The 13,339-nt window shown below is 46.9% G+C and overlaps 1 protein-coding gene across 2 annotated transcripts in view; it reads left to right on the top strand.

The window, feature by feature from the left end:
- Tmem132c (transmembrane protein 132C) overlaps positions 1–13,339 on the top strand; it is a 307,153-nt gene that overhangs the window by 240,871 nt on the left and 52,943 nt on the right. For both annotated transcript variants that reach the window (XM_057766129.1, XM_057766127.1), the window contains exon 4: positions 11,808–11,991. In XM_057766129.1, coding sequence (XP_057622112.1) covers positions 11,808–11,991 — 184 coding nt within the window. The remainder of the gene's footprint in view (positions 1–11,807; positions 11,992–13,339) is intronic.

Below are 13,339 nucleotides of genomic sequence, written 5' to 3'. Positions count from 1 at the left end.
ATGGAGATAACAATTGCTGTATGACAGGCAATCCCACCATGTAGCTTCGCCTACTTCTCCATGCTTGTAACAGGTCTGTCCTTAGGCTCAGACAGAGCTGGAACTTTTGCCTATTGCTCTATGTGCCATTGGCCCCATGGCAGCATGTACAAGATGGCCTCATTGGTGTGGTGGGTAGACTGCAATTAGCTGTGCTGGATGGGAGACAGACAGGGTGATGGGGACTCACCTTGCTGATGCTAGTCACATCTTTCCACCATGACATATCACACCATGGCAGCCTCAAGTGGTGTGAGGCTACCTTTCCTAAAATGTAATGGAATTGCCCCCCACACCCATTACACCAGCCCCCATCCAGGGCAGCAAGAGGCAAGACCTGAACCCAGGAGATATGGCCCAGTGAGGGCCACAATGAAGACAAGACCTAATTCACAGTCTTCATGCATGTTGCTGGGAGATGACCAGAGTCCCATAGGCTATGGTCGCTTCATTACAGGACTTAGGGTCACAACCTGTGCTGCAACAAGCCAGGTTCACCTACCTACCTATCCTTGATAAGACAATTAAAATTCTAATCATTTTTAAACATAAAAGGGAGATTTCTTCAGTGTGGTCATACTGAGACAAGGAACAAAGAGATCCAGCCACCCCTCCCCACCTAGTCCATCATCAGGACATCAGACATGAGATTGGAGCTTAAATAAAAAGCAGTAGATATTCATAACCAAGCAGTCTTCGAGGTGTGGTTCCTGCCCATCAATGTCCCAGCTTCAGGGTTTTCTAGAAGGACAGCTATCATTCTATCAGTCTTTTTCCAGAAGACAAGTTCCTCTTCTGGCTATCCCAAGGGCTTCAACTTATTCTTCTCCCAGAAGGTTCCTAGGGGGACCCCAGTTTCTGGAGGACCATCATCTTAATAGTCTGATAACCAAAAGGAGAGGCCCAAGGCAGACCCAGTTAAAACGTCGAACTTCTTGATGCCAAGAGAAGGCAAATATGAGAGTTGCTTGGTGCACCCTCTTGGAGTTGTAAGTTGGTGCCCACTCTGTGGATGTCATTTTCACAATATGAAATTTCACATGTCTAAACCCTACACCACTACGACCTCTTCATGGGAGCACACCTTGCATGTATCTTCAGACAAGCTTGTCAAGGCACAGGTCAGACACACTCTGACACACCTATTAAGTGAAATAGTATACAGTCATCTGAAATGAGATGTCTATATCCATTGGTCTGGAAATTTGTCCAAGAAGCATTGTACAATAGGAAAAGAAACAAAGTATGGAGGGGTGTGTGTGGCCTGTAACCCTCTGAGAATGAAGGGTGGACGGATAGTACAGCATGGGTGAACCTCAGGGACCGTATCTTACACCCAAGGAGCAATGCCTTGGGTGTCACTTGTGGTAGATCCCCAGGGCGCTAGACTCAGAGACGGGAAGCAGAGGGTGGGCACCAGAGGCTGAGGGAGGAATAGCAGTTATGCAAGATGGCTGGAGCTGTGGAAATGGACTTGTGGGGGCTGCACACCTCATCACGTGTGCGGGACTTTGGGTGGACTCAGTGTGTGCACTGCAGAGCTTGCGGGTGGATCCCACAGAAAATTATGCCAAGTGTGTTTCCTTACAATTAAAAATAAAGAGTTACAGAAGAGGGTCTGGTAAGATGGCTCAGTAGGCAAAGTTGCTTGCCACTATCCCTGTTGACATGAGTTTGATCCCCAGGACCCACACGGTGGAAAGAGAGAGCTGACTCCCACGTGTGCTGTGGCATGCACCAACAATGCACAGAGAGGAGGGCACACAGGCATATAGACCCAGATTCTCACACAAATAAATACATGACTAATGTTAAAAATAAAGCTATATGGAATATATTTATAAGCCAGGATGATGGCTCAGTGTATAAAATATGATGGCCAGAGTTTGGGGTCCCAGAACGCATATTAAAAGCTGGGAGGTAGACCCAGGGCATCCCTGGGAGTAAGCTGACTACGTGAACTAGCTGAATCGAGACCCTACCCTACTGTTGAGAGCAATTAAAGGAGACACCGAGGCTCTGCATGCATATACCACACACACGCGTGCACCTGCACACTTAAAACATAGATACACACAGGCATGCACACACATACAAAGACAGTAAGAAGGTTGGGTTTGCAAATGCAAAGCCGTCCTCTGGGAGGCTCCATAAGAAGATTTAAGGAATTCAATGTTGGGAGTAGGAGGAAAGCTTAATTCTCAGCCTCTTGTTTTGTGTAGTGTTTGCAGTTTTGTTTCTTGCCGTGTGAGTGTTTGAAATGTCAAAAAATGCTAAATAATTACCATAGCCAAATATATCTGCTAGCGCCATACATAGTAAATATATGCTACATGCTTACATGTGATTTATGGTATATACTTATATAAATACAGCTTTTATAAGTACACAATACATATTAGAAAGCTATATTTAGTAGAATATATTTAGCAATCTGTGACCTACTTTGCAAAGACCAGAATTTTGTTCTGTTACGGTTAAAAGTGACTATTAGCTACAGGGAGAGATGGGATTCGGGCTTGTACTTTTCCACTATTACATAAACAAATCAAACCACCACTCTGCCACGGAGATTTAACTACTCCTGAGTGATGTGTGAGGCTTAACCTCCACGTCAACTCCATCTTTCTCCTTTCTCTTTTTCTTTTGTGAAGTCCCATCATGCACTTTTTCAAAATAAACTGAGGCAAATATCGATTAGGCTGCCAAGCTGCTGGTGGAGGGATGTGTCTCTTAAAAGCCACATGAAGTCATGTCCCTGAGAGGGAAGGAAGTAGCCTGAAGCCCACGCTTTGTGTCTTTGCCTTTGTTTTCTCCTCTTGCTTCAACTTATCTGCAGCTGAATCCAGTTCCTGTCCTTGAGGCCATACCTTTGGGCTCACACTTGCTACATTAAAGGGAGCCCCTTTCCATGCCTAGATATTACTGCTCCCCTGAACCCCTGCTTAGGAGCTGCTGTTCAGCTGAGGTGCAGAAGTTATAAGCAGTGGGAAAGAAGTGGAGCCAAGGACCTGGGGACCCCAAGTTGAAGTCAGTGCTCTTTGTTTCAACCCCAGACTTCATGCATGCACACTAAGGGAAAAGAATTGTATCATCCAGTTCCTCCATCACTGTGATGAAATACCCAAGATAGGAGTCCAGGGAGAGAGCGGTTATTTTGGCTCATCATTTCAGAGGCTTTGGTCCATGTTCAGCGGGCTCTGTCACTCTGGGTGTGAGATGAAGACGGCTCTCATGATGGCAGGGCATGTGATGCAACGTAGCTCACATTCTGGTAGCCAGGATGCAGAAAGAAAACCATAGGAAGTAGCTGTAGACAAGGTGCCTCCCCCAAGAACACGCCCCCATCGATGTCTTCCTCCATTTTGGCCCTACCCCCACAAGTCTCCATTGCCACCCAGAGACACCTTAAAATTATCCTTGGGGCCATACACTGATTGGGTTAGAGATCATGCGCACTGCTTACCTATGAACTCCACTCAGTGAGAACCAAGCCTTCAGCACGTGAGTCTTGGTGAATATAACTCATGTCAAAACTGTAACAGGTGAGAGGATTTTTCAGTTTGGGGACAAGTTGTCTGTGGTTGTGTTCAGATGTTGTGTCCTTGGGTGTTGGTGACAAGGGTTATCAGAGGCCAAATAAGACACAGCATCACCACCTGAAGTGAACTGGAAGATGATGTCACTCTGGATGCTGTAACAGAATTGCCTGGATGGCTCCTGAATGACAGAAGGGAGTTGCTTCCAGTCTGCAGCTTGGAGGACAAGATCAGGGTCTCAGCAGACTTGAGACAGGGACTTGCCTCTACATGAGGCTGGTGCTCATTCCTATGCCTTATTTTGATCACTATAGGTGCTGATATGAATTAAATGCCCAGCACAATATATGTACACCATGAAGACTGGTTCATAACCCTCTCCTGCTTAATCCAATTTCCAATCCCCTGAGCATCGTTGTGAATGGATGGCGTACAACTGTTAACACAAAACTTTTAACTCCCTACTCTGTCTCAGACATTTGGATTCTCGCCTCTTCTCCTTCTCTCCCTCTCTTCTCTCCCTCCCTCCCTCCCTCCCTCCCTCCCTCCCTCCCTCCCTCCCTCCCTCCCTCCCTCCCTCTCTCTCTCTCTCTGTCTCTCTGCCTCTCTCTGTCTTTACCTCACTGTGTCCCCCACCCCCTGCCCTGCCTATCGGGTAGAGTCAGAGCCCAGGTTCCCACAATGATACCAAATCATTAAAGATATGGCGGTGTCCTTTCTCTAATCCTAAAGATTATTCTGAGACCAACTAAGAAAACAAGACAGGAGAAGCAGTGAGGCCAGGTGTGAACCGAAGCCTGTCATTACAGGCTCTGGTGCCTCTGCAGGGCCTGGAGATCCCCCTCTGCCTCAATTTTCCCTTCCTGCATGGTGTTACCCCTTCCCAGCAGCCCCTGAGGCTAGAATGGCCAGGCAGAAGGGTCTGTGTACAGGACGTGTGCTCAGGAGGCCATTACTGTGGCTAGCTGGTCTGCTGTCAGCAAGTCCTCCATCCCGCACAGACGCTCGAGCTGAGAAACAGCCATCAGATTTGCTGCTGCTCTATCTCATCACACATTGCAGATGTACAGTTCATCTTTCTTCAGAGAATACACACTGCCTGTTGCAGATGAAAGGGGCCAGAGACCACCCAGCCCAGCACCTAGAAGACCCACCACTGCTGTTCCTCCCAGACAGGGAGAGCGCAGAGACCCAGCTGTCATGGCTGCTTTGTCACACTCCAGCATGAAGAGGACCCTGGGACCAAAACCATTTTTCAGCAGGATGATGTTTCCCATCTCCAGTGTGAACACAGTATTATCCAATTCCCCACAGCCTGCCGACTAGGAGTCCCCTAAACAGAGTTTACTCTAAGCCAAAATTACAGCCTTTAAACTGATTTCTCAAAGGATGTGGTTCATTTCAGCCTCGTTTTTTCTCCATTCCAGCTGCTTCCAAGACACCTAAGAAAGGCCTTTTCTAAATTGGAAGTCCCACTGGAGAGCCTCAGCTAAGCAACGGCAGCTTCCCTGCTTCCTATCTCTCCCCATCACAGTTGCTCTGGGGACACTAGGCTCTGGGTGTGGTGCTGTCCCAGCGAACGTTCCTTTTAGGGAGATCCCAATGGTCTGCAAAGCAGAGTGAGGAAGATCATTGGATCCTGTACTATTTTCTCATTTGCTGCCTCTTTTATTCCCTTAATACCTGATTCTCATGCAGGGTCTGGTGGAGGACATTTGTTTAAGGCATTTGATGCCTATGAAGCTGGGCACCCCAGTGTCTGAGCACCCAGATGTTTACAGCCAAGGGAAGACCAGGGAGGCAGAGACTTCTTCCCAAAGTTACTTGGCCAAATTTCAGCTTACCAGCACGTTGCTGTCAGGTGTGGGGGGGAGTAGACATGAGCACTGTGCTGGGTAGTAACACACAGCCCTGAGCCCCCCTGGTTATTTTCCATGGCTAGTGCTTACAAAAGGGGAAATGGAGGCCTAGGGAGGTGTAAGGATAAAGGACAAGTCACCAGGTGTGGTGGCACACACCTTTAACCTCAGCATTCAGGAGGCAGAGGCAGGTAGATTTCTGTGAATTCAAGGCTAGCCTGGTCTACAGAGTGAGTTCCAAGGACAGCCAGGGTTACACAATGAGACCCTGTCTTTAAAAAAAAAAAAAGCAACAGAAATCAAATCGGGAAAACATAAAGTAACTGGGAGAAAGAAGAGGTACATGGTGGTGACCCCACAGCAAGACCCTTGGGCAGTCTGGCCAGCCAGAATCCCCTATGCAGAGATCATTGTCAATCACTCCTCTTCTTTTATCATATGTACTTGTGTGTGTATGTGTGTGTGTATGTGTATGCTTGCATCTATGTCCATGTGGGTTTACCCATGTGTATTTGCATATGGAGACTAGAGGAAAGCCTTAACTGTCACTCCTCAGGTGCCATCCGCACTCACTGGGTCCCAGAAATCTCTGAGTAAGTTAAGGTTCCTGGCCAGTGAGCCCCAGAGATCAGCCTGTTTCTGCCTTCCCAGCACTGGGGTTATGAACGTATCTCACACACTTGGTTTTTGTTTGCTTGCTTACTTGCTTATAAGTTCTAAGAATTGAACTCAGGTCCTTGGGTGCAAATCAAACACCTCACCAGCTGAGCCATTTGCAGCCCCTCAGCTCTCTTCTTGGTGTGCATTTTGACAGGTAGCAGGGGAGGGCACATAACTTCAGGTTAGCTCCACTAGCCAGGCAGAACACAGAGGAGTCAGAAACTTACCTGCCCCTCCCTCCAGGTTCTGTACAGTAGGAAAAAGGAGCTGCCTAAGGAGGAAGTGGAGCGAGGTATCCGGTCATGCAGCCCAGGTTATGCACCTCAAATAGGAAGGCAGAAATCATCGGTACAGAGTGAGTGGGGTGTGTACCCAAATCCCATCAGCATACCAAATACAACAAATTTGCAGTCACAGGAAGGCAGCCTTCGCCCATTGGTTTTCTTAAGCTTATTCTGGTTCATGGTCTGGTTACAGACAAGGCAGAGCAGGGGCTATTTTGCAGTGGGAGCTTGTAGCAGCTGTTTGCATCGGGCTGGGCTGTCAATCAACAAACAATGACCAGACAAAAAGCAGGGTCAAGCTATCAACCTCAAGACTTACCACCCCTAAAACCCACTTCCTCAAGTGAGGACCCACCTCCCAAAAGTCTCAAGACCCTCCCCAAACAGCTTCTCCTGCTCAGAACCAAGTGTCACAAGTGTCTGGGAGGTGGGGGTGGGGACAGTTCAAATCACCATACTTCTCAGCCCTAGTTGAGTTCCTGCTGCTTGGAAAAATGTCACTACACTGGATGCCAACGGAGAGAATCCTGGGACAAGAAAGTAGCCCCAGGGCTTGCTAATATGCATCGGTTGGACCACTCTTCTCTGTGTCTTTAGCCAAGTGACTGGGGAGTGGACAGCAGGAGTCTGGGAGGTCTCGGAGGCGCTCTCCTGCCCACTGCAAGCTACAGCTTCTGAGTGTTTCCAATGGGTGCCTGGCAGGAATGTGCTTCCTAAGGGCTTGATGGATGGATGACTGGAGAACGCATGGGTAGAGGAAGCCTTCTGTTCCAGAACTAAAAAACTTGCCTTCGTCCCCCTCAGGGCCCTTTCGTCTCAGCAGTTAGCGCTGCCACAGAGACCCGCAACTCATCAATTACAAACATTAACTGTAAATTACACTTTTGCATAGTTAATTCAGAGTCCTCATTATGTACTTAGCAGAGCTTAGCAGGCGTAAAATTCAATAGCAGGCTTTGGAGTGGATCCAGCGGCTGTCCTCGGTGATATTTGGAAAATGCAAAGTTTTAGGAGTGGACCTCAGAGCATGTCTTCTCTGGAAGGGCTCCAACAGACTCTGATTTTTACTTCTTTTTTTTTTTTTCTTGGAACGGGTTCAGCCCTTCTGGAAAAGCTGATAGCTTCGAAGCATGCCCCCCGTCCTCTGTTCTAACAAAATGGAGACTCTCCCCCTCCTGAGTAGAAATTAATATTAACCTGACAACTGGAAGGAAAAGTGTGACTATCAGGACGCCAGGCTCCTGGAGGCGTCGCTCATCTATTATTTGTTCAGCAAACATTGACTGTGTGCCTCCCATAGGCCAGCATGGCCACGTGTCATTTGACGGTAATGGAAGAACACCAGGCCACCGTGGCTAGGGAGCATGAACTGGTGAACTACCCAGTGTAGAGAAATGCATACTGGGCTGTGTGGCCATGTAAATGAAGGGGGAATCCCGAACACCAGGGGTTCCGTGACATGAGAGGATGGGCTGTGGGAAGTAATTGCCCTCGTGGGAGATAATTGTCAGCGGCCTGGATGAGAGCACACCTGTGGCCAAGGTAGGGTACCCCAAGAAAAGGAAGGAGAAAGAGGTTGAGGAAACAAAGCCAGGACTGGGGAGATGGAAGGATTGTGGGTCGCATCTGCAGGCACGGAAGGTCAGCTCAAGAAATGCCTATGCCGAGCTTAGCTTCAGGTACCAATTTGCTGTCATTGCACTTGGTGTCTCTCTTCAGTCCAGGTGATGGTTAACTTGAGTGGACTCAGAGTCACCTGCGAGACACATCTCCGGATGCATCTGTGAAGACATTTCCGTAGAGGTTTTACTGACGAGAGAAGACTCATCCTGAGCGTGAACGGCACATTCGAGTCATCTGAGATCCTCATGACTCTGCGTCCAAGCCCCACCCAGTAAAACCAACAACTCTTAATGGACAAGCACAGGTGTCAGAATTGGTGTGCAGCTCCTCAGCTGGCTCACTCCAGTCCTCTAGGTTGAGAGCTAATGTGTTGAGTACCTTACCTAAGCTGTCCCTTCAATCCATAGTGAAGCCATAGTTCAGGCAGCCACATGTCTGCTTCCAGAACCTGTGGTTAGAACATCTCCCTATCCTGTCTCAGCAAAAACATCAAGATGGGGAGAGGACAGGAGTGGGGAGGCTGGTGCCCACGGAGAAGGCTTTCTGTGCGCAGCTGCAATGTCTAATCTTGATCGTGCGTTACTGTCATGATTCTAACTTCTGAGTGTCCACACCTAGCATTGTCATTATCTTTGTGGAGAGTAGACCTGGGAATCCATTGCTTCTCTCCCTACTTCTCAGGTAGTTAAACTATTGGTGGGGTTGCAGTCTGCGAAAGCTCGGGTTCCTTTCTAGGTTTCAGATACCTTATACAAAGTCATTGTCATCTACATAATGTACAGGAGATGACTTTTTTTTTTTTCATTTTCCTCCCCGTGTAGTTTCCTGCCCCTGAAGGGTTTTTAGGCTTTGGAGTACTAGATTGAAGTAAAGGCCATTTGTCTGGTTGGTTTAGTGTGTGTGTGTGTGTGTAGACATATGTGCAGATGCGTGTGCACATGTATGCATATGGAAACCAGAGGACAGTCTCCACTGTCATCCATCAGGATGCTGCCCATTTTGTTGTTGCTTTTATTTAAACATTTTTTTTTAGTTTCTCTGTGTGTGGCGGGGTGGTATGAATGTGTTAGTGTCGGTGCCCAAAATGGTCAGAGACAACAGAATCCCTGGAACTGGAGATAGTTAGTTATAAATTGCCTGTAGGGAGTCTCAAGTATTGAACTCAAGTCCTCTGCAAAAAAAAAAAAAAAAAAAAAAAAAAAAAAAAAAAACAAAATTACATGCTCTGAACCTCTGAATCATCTCTTCAGTTTCTACAGATTTATTTTAATTGTGCACATGTTTATGCGTGTATTTAAGTGTACTTGCACATATATGTAAGTGCCCATGAAGACCAGGACAGAGATTCTCTGGAACCAGAGTTACAGGCAGTTTGAAGACTTGCTATTCAGTTACCCATGAGGACTCTTTTCTGTCTGTCTTCTAAACACTAGAATGTCAGGCATATACCACTACAGCCAGCCAGCTGTTCTACATGGGTTCCCGGGATCCAGAGTCCGTACTTATGTGGCAAGCACTTTACTGACCAAGTCATCCCTCTAGCCCTATTGTTTAAAATATTTATTTTATATATATATATATATATATATATATATATATATATATATATATATGAGTGTTTTGCCTGCATATGTCTATACACACCATGTATGTGCCTGGTGCCCACAGAGATCAAAAGATTAGATATCAGGTCCCCTGGAGCAGATGGTTGAGAACGGACATGTTGGTGCTAGGAACTGAACCCAGGCCTTCTGAAAGAGCAGTCAATGCTCTTAACTACTGAGCCATCTCTTCACCCCATTGTTTGCTTATTTCTAAAGTCAAATCCAAGTGTGCTGCCTTCTTCCACAGGACAGATTCCCTAAGCCTCTCCCTCCCTGATGCTACCCTTGTGTCTCGGGTTCTGAATTCTGTCTTTTGTATTAACTGTAGGTAACAACAGGGGAGGCCAGGTCCTTGCTCTGTGCCAGCATGTTGAATCTCAGCTGATCAGATATCCCCTTCAGTACCCTGAATGGGAGTCAGGCACAAACGATCAAGGCAGCAGTGTGTGTGTTTGAATGTAAGGCATAGATTTCTTGAGAGCTAGTTTTCCTAGGATTCTAGCTTTGCATCCCCTTCTTCCCGCTTTTGCCCATCATGCCTCCATTTCTTTCTCTCCTCCTATCCTGCTCACTGTTCAGTCCCCACTTCTCAGTCAACTCAAGGTGGAGCCTGCGGCTCAAATCCATACTCCTCAGCACCATGGAGAGCTCATTGGAAAGCCGCTTCTGTAGGCAGCCTGGGAAAGAGATGTTTCTGTTCAAGACAGCACTTGAAGCAAAAATGGGTAAAATACAGCCCGGACCAGACTATGCTGTTCTCCTGGGAGAAGCTTCCCCATTCAGAATTTCATTTTTTCATTTTGGAGTCTCATTGCTTCCACAGGCACTGATCTGCCCATGATGGCTATGATATAGGTACTCAAATCTCTCCCACCCACCCCCAGGCTGGGAAACTAAAGTCCCTTTGGCGTTTAGCTCATTCGTCGGCTTCGTTTTCTTACAGACGAGTCCAATGGACAAGAGGCTTGGAAAATTGGGTTTCCAATAGTCTGAAATTTGCTGTGACTACTGGAGGGGATTTATTTACTTTGGAGTAACTACTTTATTTTGAGCCAATTTTGAAATTTTCTTTCAAGAGTTACATCTGTAAATCCACACCATTGATTTTTATCAAGCAGTGGTTCCTGGCACTCTCTGGGGTTGCCTACGTGTTTAATTCTCTCTCTCTCTCTCTCTCTCTCTCTCTCTCTCTCTCTCTCTCTCTCTCTTTCTCTCTCTCTCTCTCTCCAGCATCAACACACACCCAATTAGGCAGGGGCTCTTGGCCTCCTCAAGGCAGATCTCAGAGACAGCAGAAAAGCGCTGACCACAGGATGAACTGACTCCTTTTCTTCGTCTCTGTCTTCCAGCAGCAAGCAGAGAAGGGGACATTTGAGGGAGTCAGATTCTGAGTGAGGGTGTGAACTACAGAGCTGGATGAATAAGGCTCACACATGGCAGAGTTCATATCACTGCTGGAGTTTGTTAATTGGGGGAAGGGATTATATCATCTTTTAAAAAAAAGACAAGATTTCATGTATCTGAGGTTAGCCTTGAAATTAGAGTGTAACCAGATGACCTTGAACTCCCATTCACCTGCTTCAACTTCCTAAGACCTGGGATTACAGGTGTGCACCAACATGCCTAGTAGATCCAGTGTGGGGATCGAACCAGGGGTTTTGTGCATGCCAGCAAGCACTCTACCATTAGAGCTACATCCCAAATCTGTGGGTCAATTTTAAAAGTATGTATTATTGCGATTCCCCACCTGAGCACATCTTTGGAGTTCGATCCTACTAAATAAAAACAAAAACAACAAGTGTTACCTTGGCATACTATCCCAGAACTCAGGAAATCAAGACAGGAGATTTCTACAAGTTTTAAGGCCAGCCTGGTCTACAGAGTGAGTTCCGGGCTAGCCATGGCTATGAAGTGAGCCCTTGTCTCAAAAACAACTCGAAGACCCCATCCCTCCACACACTGTTCAGTTCTTAGTATATAAGAATTTCAGTTTAGGTTCATGGCTTGTGGGTGCTGCTCTATCCTAGCCCCCCCCAACTTGAAAGTGACGTCATGCTTCAAGTGCCTGGAGCTGTCTCGGAGAGGTGGTCTTTTCATCCTCTGATTCTGAGCACAATTTTAGGGTTGGGGGTAAAGGGAGAGAAGGAGCCTTCAAATAGCATCACCATATTAAGGCCATTTCCTTTTGTTCCCTTCCAGAAGCGGCAATCTATTCAACGAGGTCATGCAGATGAATTTTGAAATCGCCAGTTTCAGCAGCCTCTCTGGGACACAGCCCATCACATGGCAGGTGGAGTACCCCAGGAAGGGAACCACAGACATCGCTGTGTCTGAGATCTTCATCAGCCAGAAGGACCTGGTCGCCATTGTCCCCCTCGCTATGGTAAGTCATGCTGTCATGACGGCCCTTGCATCCTACTGATAAACAGTGCCCCTGAGTGCTTCCTCTTTTCCAGGTCAACACTGCAGTGACTTATGTATAAGCAACTCCATCTTCCTCTACCTTGGATGTGGCAACATTCATTAGCTAAGCTTCTCAAACTAGCCACGTCTGCATACCAAAATCCTTGTTGCTTACTTCTTTTGCTAATTTAAACCATTTCAGCTTTCTTTTACATGCTCCTATCTATATACAAAATATAGGCTACCTTGTGTCCTGGTCAGGGTGAGCTGGGCTGGGCTAGGCTATGGCAATAAGTGACTGCAAATCTCAGAGACCTGAGTCCACTAGCTATCTTGATTATATGGCATTATGTGAATGGCAAATGTGCTGGCTAGTTTTAACTGCCAGCTTGACACAACCAACAATCACCCGAGAATTGGGTCTTAATGAAGAATTGTCTAAGCCAAGTTGGCCCGTGGGCTTGTCTGTGGGAGATTGTCTTGATGTTCAGTTGAGGCAGAAAGACCCATCCTGGATGCGGGTAGCACAGTTTCATGGACTGTGTAAGAGTCCTGGAAAAAGCGGGCTGTACATGGGCAAGTAGGCAGCATGGATGAATGTTCTCCTCTCTACTCTGGACTGTGGATGTGACTCATGACAAACTGCTTGAGTCCCTGCCCTGACTTCCCCCCATGATGGTCTGTTACCTGGAAGTGTAAGCCAAGTCAGTCCTTTCTGCCCCAGGTTGTGTTTTTTCTTATAGCAGTAGAAAGGAAACTAAGACAGAAGGGGACCCTGTGTTTTGAAGCCCCTGAGAGGTATTCCCAACTCCTCCCTGTTCCCTACCTGAAGGAGGCAACTGCTACATCCCACTTCCCTTGGACCACAGACAAGGCTCTCAATAGCCAAAAAGTCAGCAGAATACATTGGAATCACAGAACCTAGCGCGTCTTCATCCCACCTGTGACAGGGTTGTATTGCAAATTACGTGCTGGGCTCCTGTCACTCTCATTGATGAGCTCTTATCAGCAAGTATCCTATTTAATTAATAAGAGGGGCTGGAGAGATGGCTCAGAGGTTAAGAGAACTGACTGCTGTTCCGGAGGTCCCGAGTTCAATTCCCAGCAACCACATGATGACTCACACCCATCTATAATGAGATCTGGTGCCCAGAACACTTTATACACAATAAATAAATTTTAAAAAGAGATTATTGGAAATGAATTGATCAGGATTCTTCAGTATACATAGGAGACAAACTCAACCCATTTGAACTTAAAGTGTTTCTCAAACACCTGCGAGTGCATGTTGGTTTAGATCTACCTGGAGTCTTTTAAGACTCCCTAGA

This window comes from Chionomys nivalis, chromosome 3 (genome assembly GCF_950005125.1).
Source record: "Chionomys nivalis chromosome 3, mChiNiv1.1, whole genome shotgun sequence".
Classification (NCBI taxonomy): domain Eukaryota; kingdom Metazoa; phylum Chordata; class Mammalia; order Rodentia; family Cricetidae; genus Chionomys; species Chionomys nivalis.
The sequence above is the reverse complement of the archived record's forward strand: the minus strand, read 5'-3'. Positions and strand labels throughout refer to the sequence as shown.